Source organism: Carassius auratus, chromosome 45 (assembly GCF_003368295.1).
Source record: "Carassius auratus strain Wakin chromosome 45, ASM336829v1, whole genome shotgun sequence".
Classification (NCBI taxonomy): Eukaryota; Metazoa; Chordata; class Actinopteri; order Cypriniformes; family Cyprinidae; genus Carassius; species Carassius auratus.
The window spans coordinates 11,973,770-11,997,306 of record NC_039287.1 but is presented as its reverse complement, the minus strand read 5'-3'; the positions used below and the strand labels follow the sequence as shown (position 1 = coordinate 11,997,306).

General features: G+C 37.0%; 2 protein-coding genes across 4 annotated transcripts in view; one reads left to right on the top strand and one right to left on the bottom strand.

Moving 5' to 3' along the window:
- Window positions 1-1,070: 1,070 nt before the first annotated feature.
- On the bottom strand, window positions 1,071-20,492 carry LOC113063291 (5'-AMP-activated protein kinase catalytic subunit alpha-2-like). Of its 2 annotated transcripts, none has more exons than XM_026233567.1 (9): window positions 18,651-20,492; window positions 9,320-9,461; window positions 6,378-6,471; window positions 5,417-5,561; window positions 4,852-4,939; window positions 3,564-3,788; window positions 2,951-3,452; window positions 2,740-2,866; window positions 1,071-1,651 (listed from the first exon to the last, which is right to left on the bottom strand). In XM_026233567.1, exons 3-9 carry the CDS (start codon window positions 6,435-6,437, stop codon window positions 1,410-1,412), a joined length of 1,389 nt encoding a protein of 462 aa, XP_026089352.1. In that variant the 5' UTR covers window positions 6,438-6,471; window positions 9,320-9,461; window positions 18,651-20,492; the 3' UTR covers window positions 1,071-1,409. The 2 variants fall into 2 exon arrangements, with proteins under 2 accessions (XP_026089352.1, XP_026089351.1); XM_026233566.1 differs by lacking the exon at window positions 18,651-20,492 and adding an exon at window positions 13,542-13,779.
- The window catches only part of LOC113063292 (phospholipid phosphatase 3-like), a 33,896-nt gene continuing 27,333 nt past the window's right edge, over window positions 16,975-23,537 (top strand). The window contains exon 1 of one of the 2 annotated variants that reach the window (XM_026233569.1): window positions 16,975-17,510. In XM_026233569.1, coding sequence (XP_026089354.1) covers window positions 17,375-17,510 — 136 coding nt within the window. In that variant the 5' untranslated portion in view covers window positions 16,975-17,374. The remainder of the gene's footprint in view (window positions 17,511-23,537) is intronic. The other variant, XM_026233568.1, reaches the window with a different exon arrangement.

The following is a 23,537-nucleotide window of genomic DNA, read 5'->3' as shown; positions in this document are numbered from 1 at the left end:
TTAGAAAGAATTCTTTAACAGTGTGTACACACACACACACACACACACATAAACATTGTAAGTTATTAATATACTTGAATTTTGTCAAATTCTTTGTAAAATAATTTTAATATAGAGTTAAAACCTAGGTTCTAAAACAAATAATGAACTCAATAAAGCTGAATGTGTCACAGGACAAATGCTTTAATAAGGTCTTCATGGCTCTCTATTCCCAAGCATTGGGAACATTTTAAGGCCGTCTAATGAAAGGCTCACTCGTATCAACAAAACGACTGGCACATTGTCTACTTCACCCGTCTCTATTCTTTGTGTGCATTTTAGCCATATCAAGGCACAACATTGAACTCTTTGGCTGGTCAGTCTGCTCCTATCCAGCATACTTGTCTTTCTATGACAGCAGCACAGCCCATGATGCAGGCAAGGCCTCTGAGACAGACACAAATAGGTCACGGTCAGACTTTTCCACTGCAGATGGTGTGTATTATCAGAGATTCACTGTGACATTCTCAGATAAACGCTTTCTGAAGACTGCAAGCCAAACCCAGAGCACTCAATACAACTTCTTCACTCCATAAATTAACACTTAAATAATGTGAATAAGCAAGAATCTCTAATATAATTAAATTATGGTCTTTGCTCGATATGTATAATATATACTATATTTTTTGTATATGTCATTGCAATCAATAGCCATTAAACTAAACTATACAACTCAAGTGATCGATATGAGAATATAAATATACTGTATAATACTTGTTGCAAAAAAAAGTGTGTATATAAAATCAGAAGTATGTTTATAGTTTTTCAGTTATTTAAACTTATGACGATGAGTTGAACCTCTGACTCAAGTGGCCCTAAAACAATTCTGGACCGAATGAATATCATTGCATTAGATAAGACGAAAAAGTAGGGGGAAAAAAGTCGGTTTAAAACAATAAAACAATGCACTGTTAAAAATAACAACTTAAGTAAAACTAAAATAAATAAATAAAAAATAAACACTGATTTGAACATCAGAATTGAGCCTTTATAACAAAAATAATTACAATAAAAAAAAAATAATAATTTATATTTAGAATTTATGTCAGTGAAAAACCTAAGCAATGTTTGCAATTATAAATATATAAAATTGAATTATATAATTTTATAAAATGAGGCATGATAAAGTGATGAAAAAAAGATTTTAGGCTTGTGATACGATTACTGGTTAAATAATGCAATGACTTTCGTACATTTGTAGGTGTTTCTTTTGTGTTTAAAACTCTTTAGGTCACCATATGTCTGTGCCGCTACTGTGGGACTGACATAAAAGCACCCCGAATCCAGAAATCACATCCCATAACCCTTCACCTTTTGTCTGTAAAGAGGAAAAGACCATCAGATGGTGGTGTGTTTTGATGCTTTGGGTCTCAGCGAGCCAGGGTAGTGATGAGGCTGGCACACATTTCGAAAAAGTCCATGGTGTTGCTGCCCTGCCGCGGAGCCAGGAGAGGTGAGCTCCCGGTCAGAGAGCCCGGCAGAGAGCTGCTGAGCTGGGGCATCTCAACAGCCACGCTCGCAGAGTCGATGCTGAGACGCGGCCGATGGAGGCCGGCCGTAGAGCCAGAGCGCTGGGGAGTCGACGACCCTGACTTGTGCTCGACTGCATCGTCTGAAATTGACCAAAATACTTTTTTATTAGAGAGATACTTTGAAGAATAACATGAGCTTAATGCATGTGGAGCAGAGCAATACCTAGGATTTTTATACAGGTCTGTGACAAAAAGTAGATCTTCTACTGAAATTGAATAAGTGAAGAAAATATTGCAAATAACTAAATGCAATCTTGCTAATTTTAGGTGTATAAGAAACTGTCTAACAACTGCAGCAGCAAAATTATATAGAATTCCACACTTCACATACTGTATGAAGACTTGGTCTCAAGTTAAAGGTACAACACTGAAGCCCATTCTTTCCCTGAATGTAGTGCCATTTTCCAAGTATGGTAACCCATGGGTATTGAGGGTGGAAGTGAGCACTGTTCATTCAGTCCCTCCACCTATAACTCCTGCCGGCACTGAGACGCGAACCTGCAACCTTCGGGTTACAAGTCCGATTCTCTAAGCATTAGGCCACAGCTGCTCCAAAGTGTCAGACAGAAAACCTAACACATTCCACCTCTGTGATATGTTGTGCAACTACTTGTTTGTAGTGCCTTCTCCTTAAAACATTTTTTTTTTTTTACAAAATGGTAGTTTTATTTCAGTTTCTGTCTGGAAATATACTATATTTCTAAAGTTTGGTCTCAGTAAGATTTTGTTTAGTGAAAGAAATCAGTACTTCATATTCAGCAAGGACACATTCAATTGGTACTTAAAGACATTTATAATGTTACAAAAATAATAAATAAATACATACATACATACGTACATACATAAAATGTATAAATGCTATTATTTTCTTTATATATATATATATATATATATATATATATATATATATATATATATATATATATATATATATATATATATATATATATATACCAAAAGTCACAAAAAGCCAACTTAAATGAAAAGTATATTATTTAGTTTTGGAGTATAACTTAAAATTAATAATATAATTTAATTATAATTTTATAATATCATACTGCTTTTCCCTTTCAATAAATGTCGATCTTTGTATGTGAAAATAAATAGCTGCTTTTTTATTTCAGAAAGGAGATCAAGATTTTTAGGGGTCTGACTGATCGATGCTCACCATCAGTGCTCTTGAAGTCGAGCAGGTAGCTCCGATTGTCCACCTGGTAGAGCTGCAGACTCATCTTCACAAAATTCCCAGTGACCTGATTCCTCCGGCGAACTCTCAGGTGATAGGGGTTCACCACCTAAATCCCACGACACATTGACACATCTAGATTCTTTCTCACTAATCAAACGTGCATACCTGTGTTTGTTTCTGAGCCACTCACCTTCCACTCGTACTCCAGCTGCTTCATGGCACGATAGACCTCAGCCATGATGTCGTAGGGTTTGCTCTGGCTCCGAATGCCCAGGTGCCACTTTGCTTTCTTTACCGTTAGCGGTTTGGGTCGGGTAGTGTTGAGGGCGTCCAGAGGGCATCGTGCCTTAGGGCTGTCGGCCAGCAGCGGGGGCATCCGTTCGGGGTGAGCTTTGACCCCTGGTGGCAGAGGCATGCCCTCCTCCATGAAGGAGCTGGTTGGGGGACTGGAGGCCAGGTAGAACTCGCTGGCCTGGTTCATGATTCGGCGGTTGTCGATGATGAGGTGGTACGCCACGGCCAGCTGGTCTTGAGGGTCTCCGCTGTAGAGGCTGCTCATTACATCGGCTTCAATGCACTCAAACTTCTCACACACCTCGCGCACGGCCTCCTCATCCAGCACTGTGGTGTCGTACGAGGGGTCCTCGGGGAAGAGGTAGCAAGGAAGGTCCTGCTTAAACCACTCATGCTCTCTGTTATATAGAAAGGAAGAAAATAAAAGTTCTGCACTACTAAAAATGTTTTTGTTGAATTAATCGTATATTTATTTACTCAAGTTGAATAAGCGTGCGATAACTCATAACCTGATGTCTTTGATAGTAGCTCTCTTCAGTGGGTCCACTTGCAACATGAGCATTAGTATACTGGCCACTGAACGATTGAGGTATTCTGGGATGTAGAAGACCCCTCCACGGATCTTTTTGAAGAGGGTGGGCACGTGATCGTCATCAAACGGCAGAGTCCCACAAAGCAGTGCATAGAGAATGACCCCACAGCTCCAGATGTCCACCTCTGGACCAGCATACAGCCTGAAACATGACACAAATGTCACTGGGTGTGTGTGCTTCTACATTGTCTCTACATGTCTATTAGTCTAAATGGAGCAAAAGTTTTCAGCGATGTAAAGATCAACATGGCAAACAGTATAACGTAAAAAATGTATGATATGTGCAGTGTTTTCAAGCAGTCCATAGCGAAGACCTTTGAGTCTCAGAATAAAAGATCGCCTAAAAATGAAATTTACTTAAAATGTACTTAGACTCAGGCCATCTAATATGTAGATGAATTTGTTTCTTCATCTGAAAAGATTTGGAGAAATTTAGCATTACATCACTTGCCCATCAGTGGATCCTCTACAGTGAATGGGTGCCGTCAGTCACCGAGTCCAAACAGCTGATAAACACATCCCAAACAATCCATAAATAATCAACATTGGGTCCAGTACATCAATGGAAGTCTTGTGAAGTGAAAAGCTGCATTTTTGTGTGAAACAAATCCATTATCACTGTGTTTTAACTTTAAACCGTCGCTGCGGACCAAAATACAAATCCATAATCCATACTAACACTTCCTCCGGTGAAAACCTCCATCCCCTGTAGTCCTCTCACATCAAAATACACAACTGTTTTTGCTTCTGAACAGTGCTTGATCTGTCCATATTTCTCTCCTGATTCAGACAAGAAAGCAATATTATGGACAGAGGATATGTAGCTCAGTCGTAAGTAATGGTTTGAAGTTATTTACAAACGCACAGCTTTTCACTTCACAAGAACTGATGGACAGGAATCACGTGGATTACTTGTGGATTATTGTGATGTTTTTATAAGCCGTTTGGACTTTCATTCTGATGGCACCCATTCACTGTAGAGACATTTTGTGAGCAAATGATGCAAGTAATTATGGTCCAGATCTGTTTCAATGAAGAAACAAACTCATCTACATCTTGGATGGCCTGAAGGTGAGTAAATTATCAGCAAATGTACATTTTTGGGTAAACTAATGCTTTAAGTGTGGCGCATATTGATGCTTTTTCTGGCAAAGAACTGCTCGTGTTGTACATGATCTGTTTGACTATAATACAATTGACCTCACCTTCCTGAGATGACCTCTGGTGCGGCGTAGTTTGGTGATCCGCAGCTCGTTCTCAGGAACTCTCCATCTGACATCATGTTTGACAGACCTGACAAGCAGCGCCACATAACATATGATTGGCCAAGACCAGCTCAAGTAAAAAAAAAAAAAAATTATTTCAGGGTGGGTATAAATGCAGTGGGATCCAAGCTATATCTGACAAACGGTGAATTTTAATCCAAATAAATAATGAAATAATAAACAGTAATAAATAATAGTTGTAGGTTGTAACAAATATATATATATATATTAAATTAGATGGCAATTAAAAAATAGAAGCATTTTCCCTAGTGGTCTCAAATTTTTGGACACCACTGTAAATGTAGTGTAGCTCAACACATCTAGCTGCAAGGTAGATTCATGTATTTTTCTCTTTGCTTCTCTTCTGTCTGTGCTCTTCTGTGGATAATCAAACACCATGCCTCATACAAACCACATGAGTGGACGTGCAGCAAAACCGCAGCCGGTTGCCTGGTAACTATCCCTCACTGTCTGCACAACATTAGCTTTCCATGTGTGTGTGTACCAAAGTCAGCGATCTTGGCATTCATGTTGCCGTCCAGCAGGACATTTTCAGGCTTGAGGTCTCTGTGCACCACCATGTGTCTGTGGCAGTAATCTACTGCTGAGATGATTTGCTGGAAAAGACGTCTCGCCTCTGTGTCCTCCACCTGCACACGAGACACAAAAGAGAGATTACTATGTAAAACATTATCTTAAAAACAATAATTTGCTCTCTGTGGGTTTAAGCTGTGTGTATTGTATTTGATACAGGACTACCCTGATACTTTCCTGAAGTGATAGCAAGAATAACTTGTATCTTGTTATATTATATTATATTAATATCTTGTTAATATTATTTCAAAATTAAAATGTACTGTAATGTTTAATTGACTACTGTTTACATTCTAAAAAAAATGGAAAAATCATATTCTTAAGTCACATTTAGGTAAAATGATTGACTCAATTTAGATGAATTATTCCTATATCCAACAACGTCATGTCGTCAAAACATTAAAAACAATTTGTCAAGTGTTGATGAATTAAGAACTCTAAAAATTAAAAAGCTTCCGATCAAATTTCATCAAAGTCAGCTGTGTGTTTGTGCATGTAAGCTAAACATGTCCTGCAACATGTCCTGAACAATCAGGCAGTGCCAAGTTGTAGGCAACACAAAGACTGAGCCCGATGGATGAACCCCCTGACCCTTCCCATGAACACGTCACTGGATCAGCTGCTGTTTGGATAAACTGGATCCCTGTAACCCTAACAGGTTCGGAAGACTCAAAGCTTAATTCATGCTCAGAGCCAGACCAGAGCCACAGAAGTACATAGTTAAGTGTCCCGAGGCTTATAAAGCAGATTTGGGCTATTAGGTGACTTACATAAAAATAATATGCCATATTTCGCTGGCCTTTCCCAGGAATCTAAGAGCCTGCTAGCCTGCAGCTGACCTTATTAGCAAACGTTTAATGGTTGATTCTTACCCTTCCATTTTTACAAATATAGTCAAAGAGTTCCCCTCCAGACACATATTCCATCACCATGAAGAAGTCTGTGGGAGTGCTGATCACCTGATACCTGAAACACAGCAGAGAAAAGAACCACAGAAACTCAACAAGAGGCTTTAATGTTGATGCTTTTAACATACAGCAATACAGAGCTCAACAATAAGGATGACTTATGGCCTGAAGGACACATGCGTTTTTATACCTTGCAAAGTGAGAAGATTCCTGTGGTATGCAACACAGTTTTTTTTTTTTTTGCAAATTAATTTGATTAAAATGTTATAAAAGTCTTAGATCAATGAGATGAAAACTCTATGCCTTTGTTTTCCAGCAAAAGTGAATTAATACACTTTATAGCAGTCATGGAGTTAAATATTATAGTCATATAATTTAGAGCTATTATTTAAAAACCCAATAAATGAATTTAAATTAAATCATTTAAGAGTCAAATTTGATTATTTGCTGGCACATAATATATTTATAATTTTAAGTAAGAATTATTCAACTTTTAAGTTAGAATTTATACATATATTTTGATATTGGAACTAAACTGAATTGAACTTAAATTGAATTCTTCACTACTACATAACAATTATGTTGCTATAAAAAATGTTTTGCAAAGGAGAACTTCAGTCAAGGCTCAAATGTACTGGATAACAAGACAAGGCCATCAGCACGTTGAGGAGTATTACACTACAGGTCTTAGAAACAGAAGTGTTGTGAAGGTTAGAAATGTTGATCATAATTCCTGCAGGGACACCTACTGGCAGTCTGTTTCATTGTTGTCCCTCTTTATATTAAACAGAAGAGCCCTTATAATGGAAAACAGCCTTTCAAACAGCAGTAGAGAAGGACAAGGCCCGTATTCCTAAGAGGGGTTTAATATTGAGAATGCTGAAAGAGTCTGGGATACCTGATGTGATTTTAAATAAACATAATGTAATTTTACAGAATCGAATCACCAAAAAAGAATGATAAAAGAAGAAAACGGAACATCTGCATTAAAACAGAGCAAATACAAAGAGACACACAGTACAGAAGCACATCAGGGTCTTAACATGGAATGTGTCCAGAAATGCATTATGATTAGAAACAAGGTTATTAAGAGAGAGTGGAGAAGAAAGAGAGTGAGCGATTGAGACATGAGCAGATAAAAAGATTATGCTGTAACATAATCCACATACTGTAAAAGCCACATACTGTAGAAACCAGTTCACTGAGATTGTGCCCTAGTGGCGACCCATTGAAATTTACTATTACTATAACTATCTCCTTAACTTCTGATCACAACAATTCTGAAATGAGCCAATGTGCTGTGTGGCTGAGCAAGAAATGCAACGTATAAAATGAAAAGTCATAAAAGCTGAAAATCATTCTACTAGAACATTTCCTCCAAATTAAAATATGTAATGTATCTGGTTGTCTTTATACTTTTGTTATGTGACTTTTAGTTTGTAGATTGTCTTGTTCCTGTTTTCCTATGTGTTCACCTGTGCCCTATAATCCAATTATCCCTTGTGTTTGTTTAGTTTCCATCCAGTTTTATAAAAAAAAAAAAAATGTTTGGTTCACTGAGATTGTGCCCTAGTGGCGACCCGTTGAAATTTCAAGAGCCTGAAAAAGCCCAAAATAATGTGCCTTTTGCAGTTTGACATGCGATCTGAGCTATTTTTTCAAAATTCGTAAAACTTTCAAAGATTCAGAAAGCAGTGTTTTTCTAGTGGTCATCCCTAATTTAAAGAAGCTTTACATTTTTACGCGATTTTGTGCGGAAAAGCAGTAATATTAGTAACACTAGTGGATGGAGAACATATTACTTTTTATAAAGCCATTTTCCACCTTCTCTCTAAGAGTGACATTTGTGTACTTTTATTTGTATAGATTCATAATAAAACTTTGTGCTTTTGTAAATTAAAGAAAACTAACAGGGTGTGCTGTCTCCGTGATCTTCATTTAGAAACACACAGACATGAGAGATATATCTATATAAAGCTTGACATGACTACTTTTAAACTAAACAAGTCTTATCGAAAACAAATATTCTGTGATAAAGAAATCCATATGAGCTAAAGTGATCCCTGAGCTACTTTTTCAAAATTTCAGGTTTTAAAGCTTCAAAAAGCAGTGTTTTTCCAGTGCTCATCACTACTTTAAAGAGGTTATTATTTTGTGCTGAGATGCTCCAAAATAAGCAACACTATTGGATGAAAAAACATATTATTTTTATAAAGCCATTTTCCATCCACTTTCTGAGAGTGACATTTTCACAGACCATATTGTCTAATTATATATATATTCCTGTAATGGCAAAGCTGAATCATTACTTCAGTTTTCAGTACTCCTTCAGAACAATTTCAGAAAAAGCCATTTTTGCAGTTCAGTTTCTCAATAAATTTTTGTTTTGAATTGGAGAGCTAGGTTTTGCTAGAGAACATAATTGCCCTACCAGTTTCCAGCACACACCAGACTGGACCAGCATGGAAATGTAAGCAGGTCAAAGCTGGTCTTTTCAGTACGAATCATTAAAACCAATTATTTGCACTTGCCTAACCACATAGGGGAAGTAAATCTGTTCTGACATCTTCAATCAATTGGCTTTTGAAGTATTTGCCAAGAAAAAAAAAAAGATTTAAACCATTATTCCAATCAAATATTTGTCATTAGTGATGTTGAAGCTAATGAAAGTAGCACACATCAAGTACATTCTGTCAGCACGTGTAATAATCTGTGTAATACTCCTAAAGTTTTAAGAGCACCATATTAAAGTCTCTTGAAATTGCAGTCTTTTGAAATCTTTATGAAACTTTAAGTCATAAAACAAGGTTGACAATCTGCTCTGCACAAACCTACTCATCATGATTTTCACCTGATTTATTTTCTATTGATTGTGTTTTTCATGTTTTTATGTGTGAGTGACTCACAGCTTGATGATGTGTGGATGTCTGAAGAGCTTAAGGTTTTGAATCTCTCGTTTAATTTTCCCCACAACATCGAGACTGCGGATCTTCTGTCTGTTGAGGATCTTCACGGCAACTTTATGTCCTGTTAGCTGGTGCTCTCCAACTGTTGGCCAAACATACACACATCAATGAAGCCTCCATCACCAGCGGTTTGGTATTGTAAACATAGCTGATGAAAGATAAGTTGTATTCCAAAGAAAGCAAGCATCAGCGCTTTCGGCCAGCAACCTCCAACATAAACCTTCTAAGAAAACAAAGAAAGAGAGGAGACTTTCCTTTCAGGTCTGAGCCCTCCATTCAAACAAACAAAACCAGATCTACTCTGAGTTTGGACTTTCACATACTAGCCTCTAGATAATTGCTTATATAGCATTAGATACTGCTCAGCGGAAATTATGAAAACAAATACCTAAATTAGTTTGACTTGTTATGTTATCAGTCCTGCATATTATTGTAGCAAGCATAATATATTTCTACAAAAAAGCAAAGGTGGGGATCCACACACGCTTGTTCACATATTTGAGAAGACCTCCCATGAATTGACGTTGTTCTTTAGTTATAATAACTACACTCTGACCTACCCTTAAAGTGGGTATTTTCTTGTGTTTTTTTACTTTTATGCTCACAAAGCTGCATTTATTTGTTAAAAATAATTGCTGGTTAAATAAATATATTTAATAATGAACTAAAAAAAAATACTACAAAAAAATGACAAAGTTTGGGATTGGTAAGATTTTATGAAATCTTTTTTAAATATGTATTTAATTCTTATAAAGGCTGCATTTATTTGATAAAAAAATATATATAATACAGTAAAAACTTTAATATTGTGAAAAGAATGCTATAGTTTAAAACAACTGTTTCTTATATCTAACATAAATATCTAATATGGTTTAAAATGCAATTTATTCTGATTTATTAAAGCTGAATTTTCAGCAGCCACTAGTGCATTCAGTGTCATGTGAGCCTGAGATGAAAAAGAAATCTATGCATGTCCTTAATGTCGGACATATATGAATATGCATCAGTATGCATTTTTTTTAATGATTATATATAGTCATTTCTGTGTGTGTGTGTGTGTGTGTGTGTGTGTGTAGGTCACATTGCATTTTAACATTGAGATTTTTGTTGATCTTGTTAACAGCCTTATTTGGTAAAAAAGTACAAATGCTGATTTGTTGGAGCTATTTCTCTATATTCTGACCCTTAATTTGACTTTGATTGGTATAACCTACTGTAATGTAGTCAGGTCGATTCCATCAAATTAAGTAATATTTCAGACCTTAATAGGTTGATTTTTACAGTGTCAAAACAGGATACTTCATTCAATGCCAGAGCTACATGTACGAAATAATGAATAGTCAGCTGATAGAGCAGCACCCATGTCTACTAACAGTTGAAGGGTCACTTGCGAGCGAATGTGCTTCCCTTGTGGATATTTAAGTCCAGTGACACCCTAAGTATGCAGTATGGAGGGCATTTAAGTGACTATATTCATATAACAACCAGCACTGCTCTAATGCAGGACCAGCAATCTTTACAGGCAAGGAATAAGCAGTTTTTAAACTGTTAATAAACTGTTTTCAGTATTACGGTGGATTATTTGTTAGCTTGTGTGGGTTTCTCTGAAAAGTTACATCACTTGAATTAAACCCCAGTCATGGGATCTCATGTGGAGCCTAATAAGGCTATTAGACTTGATAAAATCCCTTAGCCTCTCCTCAAGGATGTTTGCTCTACTGGTGATTGATAAAGTGTTCAACCTGATTTTGGATTTGTCTCAAAATTCAAAAAGCAACCTGTCTACCTAGACAGCAATAACCCCTGTATGTAGTCCCTTCATTATCTAAAGGAAAAGATTTTCTAGCTGTTCATTATATCTGCTCAAAAATGCATTGCATTGCATTTTTGTGGTAGCCTATATTTTTTGTCTTAATCAAAACAACCAGGTACCTTTACAAATATAGTGGTAGTGTAAAAACTTGCGCATATACTAGCTTGGGAGGGCTAATCAGTTAGCAGTGTGCTTAGCTAGCTTAATCAGCTAGAAGCAATCGTGTCCAATGGGATGCACTTTTTTTCCAGGTGTTTCAGAACAGCGTAATCGAAACCGGGTCATCGGGCAGGCATGGCTTATTTGAGGACCTGCATAGGTCAACGATCTGTGCAGTTGGGGAAAAGTCATTTACTTTAAATACCTGTCCTGATCACAGGGGTTTCGTGATATATGTATAACTCGAGACAGTTATGAACTTTAACTGTCCTTTAATTGTATAGCAGGACATGTTGTGCCTTCTCAGCGTGAGAAATACAAGGTGCGGTGTGTGAGCGTGTGAACTGGTTGAAATGTGTGTGTCTCACAGAGAATGCATGAGACTTCATACAAAATTTACACAACACTATACTTTGTGTTACCTTGGCAATTACATAAAACTAGTTAAAGCTGCTACATTCGTTTATATATATATATATATATATATATATATATATATATATATATATATATATATATATATATATATATATATATATATATATATATATATATATATATATATATATATATATATATATATATATATATATATATATATACACATAACAGATGAGGGAATGACAACAAATTTCCCATCTTTCCCTCTTCTGAACAATTTCTTGATATTTTTTCCTATTTTGGTAAGTCAACGCTATCATGTTTTTTTTTTGTTTTTTTTGCCATATCATGCCAAGAGAACAGTTAAGTGCCTGGCCACTCTTTATGAAGCACTGCGAATGACATAAGAGTCAGTTTCCCTGACTGTTTCTTTTCTCAACTATGGCCCTCGAGGTCCAGTCTTGTTCCTTTGTCTTTTTTTCTGATTTCTGAATGCTTTTTTTGCTTAAAATAATTTTTTTTTTATCATTGTGATCTACCTTGTAGCTGGCTGTTTTGGTTTATGGCTTATAACTCTTGAACAGACTTTTTAAAAGTCCCAATGGGAAAAATACTTAAGGAACCAAGGCCGCTGAAAAAGTGGATGGCTCCGTTGCACTCTATAGAATGGCGGTGGGGTAAGAAGGGAACATGATTCCTCAGTGGGCCCGCTTGTCAGACCCCTGGGTTCCTGTAGCAGCTGAGCAAGAACCATTGAGATGATTGGGAATGCTTTACAGTATAAAAATTCTGCACACGCAAACATGCTTTCTACACAGGCATCTCCGTAGGTTTGAAAGCACAGCATTTGTTGTTCTTGAGGTGAAATAATGCACACAGGGCAACAAGAAAATTAACCATGGTTTTATTATAGTAAAAGTGTGGTAAGCATTTTTTTTTTTTTACTTATTGATAACCATTTGTATAACCACAGTTTTACTACAAATACCATGGTTAAACTATGGTTTGTGTAGCAAGACCATGGTTAATTTGTGGTTACCATGGTTTAACTAGTAACTATGTTTTATTTTTTATTTTTTTATTTGTAGTAGTAAACCCATGGCTAGTTTTCCTAAGTTGTATGTGCACAGACTATAAGGCATTATTAATGAGAGCATATATTTTAATGCGACACATAAAATTTAATATACACGTGCGAAACGTCATTTGCAAAATGAGCGGCATTGTCGCGCTTAGAATAGAAAATGATTGCAAGGTCAAGAAGCGCTGCAGGTAAAATAATATACTAAATAGAATTTGTTCCGGTGCTGCTTTTATAATAATCAGAAGAATATACGTTTGAGATAAACGTTTTAAAGATTCAACAATGTGGGTGATGGACATTTATGAGAGAGAAAAAAATATGTTAAAAGAGCAAAGCCCAATGAATGATCGCGCTTCAGCGAGCATGACAATGCATTAAAATGAGTAGAACACCAAATATTGTGTCGGCGTAAGTTCTGTGAGACATATATTTTCCCGAAATGCCAGACAGTTTCCCAAATGTTGTGATCCTAAACATTTACACAAACACGATTCCAAGTGTAGCGTCTACTGTGGTGCTGAAAGAATTTCCAGCTCTACGTCGTATTCACTAAGAGCATACGCACTCTATGCGCCTGGGGGTCATTAGCGGAGGCCCTTCCTACGCAATCTCCACTACGTAAATTGCGCAGAACGTCCGCCGGCAAGTTCAGCACTAGCCACCGAAAACATACGTTCGCACTTCCATCCCATGCAACATTCAAGCACGAAATGAATAGACTTAACTCTTCACTTTTCCAAATGTCCCGACTCCCAGCGTGTCTCCGAGGATGTAGTGTCCTATCTTTACCCTGCCTTCGTGTTTCTGCTTTTCAGCCATTTTACTATGTGAGATCCTCGGGCTGCCTTACAGCAGGCGGGATTGAGCTTTACTAAACCCTTCTAAGTGCTGATCTGAAATCAGCTTCACGGGAGCTCTGTAAGCTCTACACATACAGACAGCTCTCGGATCAGCTGATAAGGCGTTAACTGGTGGGAAAGGGGGCGGTTTAGGTAAACAATTAGCCTAGTCTGTTCCCCTCACTGGTTACCTCACATAGCCTACACGCCACCTTTACCTACTATTAAATATAGTAACATTTCCACTTTATCACTGATTGTTTAGTATAGTATTTTTGTTAGTTTTTAGATACCATTATAGTTTTATTCATATTTTGAATTGCTTTTTATTTTTATGTTTCTAATTTATATATGGTTTTCATTCATTTTATTTCAATTTTAGTTATTTTAGTTCATCAAGTTAAATGAAATGAAAATGAATAATGTTGCTTTGGCAACTAGCTGTAATATATATAAATTCCTTAATTTATTGTAGTTTTAGTTAACTATATACCCTAACTATAATAACCATTTTATAATAACATAATTACAATATACAATTTTATTAGATTTTTGTCTTTATTTTATAAACATTGTGACATTATGTGACATTTGGTGGACATTTAAGACTATTTCTAACCATATAACACATTACTTCATGGAGTAAAATTATATAATAAAACTAGAAAAAACATAAAGAGATGTGTGTCGTTTAAAGAAACAAGACTAATGGTGACAAGAAATTGTAATTTAAAATAAAAATAAAAAATCATACAATTTCACATCAGATTTTGTTGTCATATAGTTACAAAAACCTTTATAATATCAGGCAAAATCAAAGTCAGTCTTCTTTCTAGATGCATGTAAGTAATACTAATAGTATTAATTCTAACTGTATTTTAATAGTTATTAGTAGGCCTAAGTGAACGTGTTGAATTTAAATGTGTTGAGCAGATAAAATTATTCTTATAAGCTATATAAACATTAAACTTATTTGAGTCTATTTGTCCAAGTAAACCAGTGCCCTCCAACATATATTTTAAGTTGTACATTGCCACAATTTTATTTTTTACTTGCACAGTCATGGATTGTCAGAGGTTGACTTATGTGTAAAGGCTATATGGGCTGTACACAACTAATTACATATATATATATATATATTAAACAACACTGCACATTTTGCCCGTCTCCTTGTCTGACCACACTTATTTCAAGTCTTGGAGTCTGGGAACCAATGGTCTGGTATTATTACATTTGTATTAGTGTATTACATGCTTTTCACCTCTAGATGGAAGCGCTTCATCAGTGCTGAGGTGGAGGGATGTTACGGGGCATCCAATTTATCTGCATCCTTACTCAAGCCAAGATTAATTTTATATTTGGGGGTGGGGGTTATATAAGAACATACATGTGACTACATTGGGATATATCCATAAAAAGAAAGAAAGAAAGAAAGAAAGACACCTTTGCTGCAATAGCATCATTATTTATTTATTTATTTATTTTAGGTCTCCTGCAGTTTAAATTGATTCATGAACACCACAGTTATCTTATATAGTGCCTAGATCCTCTATTGGAATTGGATCTTTGACACAACCATTGGAGGACATTCTCCTCATTGTGCTGTTGCTAGTCAAATGTTAATTGAATCTCTATGGGAGGGATAATTGTGATGCCAGAAGATGAACTTCTACCATGCTTACATTTTTAATGACCACTTCTTTTGCGGCATTTCCCTGTCCTTTAGAGTTTCACATCCTTTAAAGGTCCCGTTCTTCGTGATCCCATGTTTTAAGCTTTAGTTAGTGTGTAATGTTGTTGTTAGGGTATAAATAATATCTGTTAAATTCTAAAGCTCAAAGTTCAATGCCAAGCGAGATATTTGATTTAACAGTAAACGACCCGTTTGGAATACATCCCTCTAGTTCCTACAGTAATGACGTCACTAAAACAGTTTTTTGACTAACCTCCGCCCACATGAATACACAAAAAAGGAGGCGTGGTCTTGTTGCGCTCCGACGGAGAAGAGGAAGAGTTCCGTTTGTGTTTGTCGCTGAAACACTGTTATTTTCATCACGGAGTCCAATCATCTTTGTTTGGCCTTCCCAGGGACACTGTACTTAGAGATCGATGGTTACAACTTATGTTTAACCCGGTTCCCGAAAATTATAATCCACATGTAAAACTATGTGCAGCACACTTTGCTGAGGACAGCTTCCTTAATCTCAATAAGTTTAATGCCGAATTCGCACAAAGATTATTCTTGAAAGATGGAGCAGTTCCCTCTTTGTCTGGAGAAGGCTTTTTTTATGGACCACAACCGGTAAGTGTATTTTATTATTTAAGTTGGTGCGTTTAACAGTTTCTGTAACTTATTACACAAAGGGCAACGCTGTTTAGCTTTGTTAACTAGATGTTAGGGATGTGCAAAAAAATCGAATGCGATTTTCATGTGCATCTCATCAGTAAAGGCGTTCTGTGATTAGAAGTACATCTCCAGCACGTGCGTTCAGATCAGGATTGGCAGGTTTTCAAAACAAATCCTGCCCACTTGCTTCTCAAAACTAGTCCAAAACTAGCCCAATCGCGTTTCCAGGAGGGAAGCGCGCACTAAGCTGGTGTCGAATCACAACACAGGAACCGCTGGCACAATCAGAACTCGTTACGTATTTCTGAAGGAGAGACTTTATAGAACAAGGAAAACATCAGCCCGTTTTTATGACAGTGAAAACAGCGGAATACAGATAAGTGAATTGTGTGAAAAATACTGTTTTTTACACGCGAAACATGAACACGTGTGATATTGCACACTGTAAACACAATCAAAGCTTAAAAAAGCACGAAAAATGGGACCTTTAAATTTAATGTGTTTTTCGATCATTCACCAAATAAATAAATAATAACAGACAAATGGTTTAATAAACTAAAAACTCATCAATTTAGGACAGCACTGTGGACAATCTGAAAATTCGCCACAAAAGCACATTTATACAGAGTTTCAAGAAATTGTTAATTATTATTATTATTATTATTATTATTATTATTATTAACACAAATTAACAGTATTTACAAATTGTAAAGAAAATTTATTTTATGAATACTTGTGATATTTTTTCATTACTTAAACTATTTATGAATAAACCATAGAATATCAAGGGATTAAATTATTTACCAGAGGAAATCAAAACCCACATCCTTTCTGTTGCCTGTAACCCTCTTTACGTGTCTTTCAGGTAAACGATTCTCTCGGTGTAGTTGCGGTTAAGAGCCACGGCTGCTGGGGGCAGTGCAGTGCAGCTCGCTCTGTCCTGGAGGAGGGCTGAGGACTTCATTCATTCAGGACGGGAGAAGGGGTTGAGCACTTACTGAAGGGAAGGAGGTGGAGACCAGTCCAGAGAGTATTCATAAACCGTAGTTCATCTCCTAGTTTTAAAACTCCGCTCCCAGTTCAACCTTCAAGTAGCCTAGAACTAGATCAAAACTAACCGAGCCAACGCGACTCGTCATTCAGAAAGACTGCTCCGGAACACTGCGGCTTCACTGGGCAAAGTTGAATGAACTTGATTGCGAGGACAACTCATTGTTTTCATTAACTTTTCAGGACGTGTTTCCATTTTAAAGCCTGGACTTTAACTCCCTCAAACTCTATACGACACGTTCTTGCTGACAAGACCACTAAAACGAACCGCTGTAGTCAGTCTCTGGGATTTTAGGAGAAAGACTTCAGGAGGAACTCTCAAATGCAAAACTATATGTATGAGAAGGCGATGGCACCCGAAGCAAGAAACGGAGGAACATCCACGTTAAATAACAACGGCGTAGACAACAGCAAGAGGAAACTCTTAATAGCATTAGACATCTTCTGCCTTCTTCTGGGTGAGTTTCCAACACACACAAATTTAAAACAGTAAAAAAAAAAAAAAATTCACTAATGTGAAAGTGATGATTTTTTTAATGGTATTTATAAAGTTGTTTATGTATTATTTTAAATATAACTCAATATAGATAATAATAAAATAACATTAAAAATAAATCACTTTTATTATAATTGTTATTGTTATTCTTATATATATATATATATATATATATATATATATATATATATATATATATATATATATATATATATATATATATACAGCAGTACAGAATGTTGGGGTGATGAAAATGTCAAATTGCAGAGAAAAAAGTAAAAAAAATTGTACATGTTTTGTGCGACAAAACGGTGGAATAAATGTTCCCGACTAAAGTTAAACTGGTTAAACTGTTAATCTAAAGGAGAGCATGAAAGCTGAAGTAAATAAACTGCCATTTATTGAGATGACAATGCAAAAAAAAAAAAGTCTTCATTGTTATCTTAGTGAAACAGAGGAATAACCGTTAAGTGCTCTTATCACAGCCAGTAGGATGGGATACTTTTTTTTTTTGCAAAGTTGGCACTGTTGTTGATGTAAACCACTTGTTTGTTTTTTGTAAGAAACATAATTTGGATTGTTTTAAAGAAAGCCTTCTCACTCATCAGAAGAAGGAGGGGGTTATTGTGGCCCCTTTGCGCCCTATTGACATCTTTTGAAGTGGCATATGAATGCTTATTATGGTTAACCCATCACTTAAATGTAACAGAATCATCTGTAGTCAAAACAAGCTTTGTAAACATGGCTTTGTTCACAGCTTTTTATTGTTGCGACCCAACAGATTTTGAGGCACACCATCATGACCATATGAAATTGATTAGCATATAGTTTGTTATGAGCGCGTTTATTTGTCTATGACATACATGTCTACAGAGGATACAATGTAATATCTGTAAATTGCTCTCAGGTGCGTGCATTTTTCTTTATTTTTTGCTTGTGAGTTTTTCACATGCTTTCACCAGCTTAGCGTGACATTGATGAAAGTGTTGCCTAGTAGTTAAAGAAGTGCACTTGTTAACCTAAAGGTTGTAGGTTCAGACCAGCAATAGTTGAACACAGTTGTGCTTTTGAGCAAGACATGATAACTCCAGAAAGACTGTACCTGAGATCCGTTTACGGCAAGGCAGAATTGAATCACTAGGTGAATCTGCTTCGTATCGTTTGGTTCAGATGTCTGGAAACCATCACAGCGTCGGGTTCTCATCTTTTCTCAAAGCCTGTCAGTTCGAACCCTCCTCCTTCAGAATGAAAGGATTAACAAACTTCAGCCCTCATCTTTACACATTCTTTTAGGAGAGACCCTCCAACCCCCCGCCAGCTGGCATATGCCTCATTTAACTCCAGCCACGGCATCATATCAACTTTCTCTTCGCTTTCAGGGGCAGAATGAATCCCGCTGCTTTTGTTCCCAGGAATGCGGAGTAGAACGGCTTAGACGTGTCGCTTTAGAGAAGCAGGGCAAGGCTTTTGTAAGCAATTAGAGTCCACCGTTTTAAAATGCCTGTGAACCTTCTGCAGCATCCAAAACGGTTGTCAGGCTTTCAAAAGAGATGAAATGTTAGAGCAGTTGTAGCCGAGAGAGGAAGAACATCGCTGATCCAAGGCTGTTTGATCGCTTCGCTTGAAATGGTGGTCCTAAATTAGAAATTTACAGCGAATCTGGTGACTAATAACTTCCTTTTTCCGCCGTATCATAAATGGAAACAAACACCCAGATCTTCCGGTGCATTTTTTATGGTCTCTTTCAAATGCAACCGATTTGAGACATGTTCTCATATGTGGTTTACAGTTATATAGATGCACGTTGTCCATATGTGACAAGTTCACTACACTTTTACAAATAAAGTTTCTTTACTAGCATCAGTGGTTCCATGAAGAACCTTTTAACTTACATTGAAACTTTCCATTGCACACAGGTTCTTTTTTGATGGGAAAAAGGTTCTTTAGAATATTGAAGCGTTCGAAAAATGGTTCTTTTTGGAACCTTTAATCTTAAGAGTGCAGGAAAATTACAATTCTTTGTTTTAAAAGGAAGGCATATACAAACATGTTCTTTGTCATGTTTAATATGATACATTTTTGGTGGTCTGGGGGGGGGGTGTGCAAAAGAGAGGAGACTCATTTGGAGGGGGATTTGAAAAGGATGCCTGAAGAATGTCTCTTCATGAATAGGCTTTGTTAGCGCTGAAGCTGCGGCCCATTCACTTCAGACACTTGAGGTTCCATCTGTTGTGAAGATCTGTAGATTAGTGCGTTATCACCATCTTTCCCTCTCCTTGGATTTCTCTCTCGCACTCTCACCGTCTCCCGCATCAGATACGGAGCTGATAACCTCTTCTATTCACACTTGTCTCTTTTATTAAAGTGAAATCCGCTTCAATCATTAGTGTTTACACATGCAGTCCATCCACACTGAGACGGGTGATGCTTTTGTTCCTGCTCATTAGTAGTTTATCACTGTGGCCATTGTGCGTCTCATGCATTATGAATGTTAATGAAGACTAAGAAAGCAGCCAGACAGCCTGTAGTGTGTTTAGCGTTACCTCCTGTTGAGATGAAGCTGAGAGGCTGTAGCTCAGCTCATTAGCATACAGTAGTTATAGCAACGCAAAGGGGGCGTGTCTCTGTGAGTCCCTCCCCCCGAGGGTGTCTTGGGTGGTGGGTCGCACACATTCCTGCCCATGCCACTGATAGCTGAAATAGTTTACATACAGACACAAACAGCCACCCAGACGCTTCCTCTCATCCACACTGACTGTTCCAGATGTCAGTGGTTTGCTTGTATAAATGGTTGTGATTGAAGTTAACATCCTCTTAATGAGTGAGTGTAAAGAACATATTCAGGTTTTCTTTCACCCCAAATCCAAAAATGTTATATATATATATGAGATCTTTATTATTATTATTTTTTGTGTGAAAGAAAACTTAAATATGTTGACCATAAGAGTCCGTATATATATATATATATATATATATATATATATATATATATATATATGTGTGTATGTATAATATTGTTTTATACATTATTGCATATATGTATATATATATTTTTATTAATAGTAATTAATTGAAAATTTTATTTTATTTACATTTTATAATATATAATTTAACAAATAATACTATATGTATTATTATTATTATTATTATTATTACAATTTAATATAGAACATTAAGTATATTAAATTGTAAAAATACAATTATTACAAATATATGTATAATATGCAACACGTGGCATGGATGCTTTCTGCTAGGTTAGCGATTGGTGGAAATGCTTGTTGGTGTGCTCTTTGTTCATATCCCACAGATGTCAAGCATACTTGACTTACCAGAGACATTCAATCCAGTTTGCCGGTCTGAAAGGTTTGGCCAAGCTGCTTCCTGGTACCTCTCATGGGAGACATCAATTCTAAAAGAGTTTTCTTGTTTACTTGCTGGAATGGAAACGAGAACTTATGGAAATGGAAACAAGAACTTAAATGCTGCAAGATATCACTACCTTCGACACTGCGTGAACAACTTTGGCCCTCAGTCGTTCAGAATTAGTCGTGTAACCTTTTGAGGAGATCAAAGTGAAGGAAAAGGTTTCGGTCTCGTGATTTATGGTCATTTTAGGTGCTTTTAACTTCTCCTTTATCCGTGACATTCCAAGAGGGCGATTTTAGAGTTATGGAGTGCTAGAGAACCCTTTGGGAGTCTCTCTCATTTAGATCGGACTACATTAACCTCCACCTCTGAAGCTGAGAAGGTCTGGCCCACCTCTATAAATATTTTTCAGAATTTCTCAAATTCTTCATCGCAGACCGAGGGCGGCTTTGACTCTTGAAGTGACATCTGGTATAATTTTCGGTCGGTCTGTATGCAGGGGCAAATGCAGGAAAGGGAGGGAAGAGGAAAAGGTAGTCTCACTAGGCCACTCTCCTGTTTTCCCTCCCTCGCTACAACTCTTTGCCCTAGGTGTGGCCAGCTGTGCAATGAAATGTAATCCCCCCCTCTCCAAACCTTCCATCTTTCTCTCATTCACAGGGTGTAATTGCAGGAGACCATCTAAGGCTGCCACATGGTGTACAGGAAAGCTATCAGTCAGAGGGACAGATGAAGTCCTCTTGTAGTAATGCTCCATTAACTTCTGCTGTTGCAACATTTCCAGAACCAGGGGTTTGTGGACAGATATAAAATAAAGTCATATATTATGTAGCAATTTTACTGTAATATAATGTTTATAATATAGTTTAAACCACGGTTTAACTGATTTGAGCTTGTGCTTCAACCACCAGGCCTCTGTTACAATGGGAGCTTGTAGCATTAAGATGCAAGATTAGAGTTGGATAGAAAGTTGACATTTTAGTGCAGATCAGTCCTCTGTGGCTTTTTCCTGCACCTTTATATCAAAGAATGACAATAGAAATTAAAAACATTTAATCTAGCTGGGTTCCATGAAACATAAAACAGGATTTCAGAAGTCCTTCCTCTGAATCCGAAGCTGCCCCAGATGTTTGGAAAGTGACGTTAAGAGCCTCAGATAGTCACTGCTGGTAATGACGCTGTCAAAACGTAATGCCCACGCTCGGTATTTGTGTATGTCTAAGTGCACATGTGCAAAATAACGTGCTTGACAGTTTGTGAAGGGACCTGCAAGGGTGTTTGTGCACCTCTAAGTTTGTGCATGTAAGAGAGGCTGGTTTCTGAGGTCGCTGCCATTTGGTTTAATTATATGCTTATAGAGTTTATACGACGAAGTGGCCTGCCGAAGGTAGCAATTAGACAGGCAGACATGAGCACGAGTGACCATCAACTGGCTGTTTAGACTGTTTGCGTGTGGTTAGAGTGTTGGGTACAACTTTATCACATCCAGAAGGTCTCTTGGAGTACATACTCATGATAACACACTCTTTGGGTTTGTTACGGTCTCTAAATTCCTCCTAGTTCGGATGCTGTTTTCTGTGATCTGCGGCTGCATATCTCTGGAGGTTTACGGCTCTCTGGTTGTGCTCGGAAACAATAGCGTAAGATCTTCAAGAGAGTGGAAGCAAGTATGAGGCGCCCCTGCTGTTTTCTACGAGGTAAATACACAAATGATTAGTTTAGTTATTTTTATTGTAATTGTAGTCTATTTCCTCTCGCTAGTCTATATTGTATCCTGTCAGCTATTGTTTCAGCAAATGAGACAGTCTGTGGGATGCATCAGCTGCAACGCTCACTAAGGAACAATCTTCCTCAGTTCACTCAGCTTGATTATAATTCCAGGGTGTTGGAATTTTTCTGGAGTATGTGCATGTGTTTTTTGTTCAATGGGATTTCTTCAAATCCAATGCGGGCATCTGTTGAAGTCTCTTCTAGCACCGAAGGGCCAAGGGTGACCTCTGCAGCCTTCACACGACAAGCACTCTTTCACTTTTTCTAGGTCATGTGGATTAAGTCCAGGGTGCTCAGGATTCCTGAGTGCAAGCCTAGCTGGCCCCTAAAGGGCAGTCACCCTCGGGCATTCATTTGCTAATAACGCTTGTGTGACCAAGGGTAATATTCTAATATGATGGATATTGCTCAAATAAATTATGTAGTTCAAATGTAGTGGTTGGTTTCACTTTGTCACCCCTTTAGAGTAGAAATTGTCTTGTGAATTACAGATTTGGTTGATTTATCAAAAATAGAATGCTTCAAAACTCAATTTATGTATGTACTGTAGGCCTGTCACTTTTACTTCGAAAATCGATTGCACAGTCGATCGGACCAACCAAAAAAAGTTTCGAAAATGAAAATAGGGAATCGAGTTTAACCAAATTTGTACACTATTCATTTTAAAATAATTAACAATTAAAAAATATAGATGTAACAAAACTCACAAACAAGCAGAAAAAGAAAATAAAGAATTCCAAAAGTGCAGTATTCCTTGCGAAAGCTAGACAGAAAATACCAGCAATTTTACGCGTCTATAAGACCCAATGACGTCGAAAGCGACCAGATATGCTGCTGGGTTCACACCAAACGC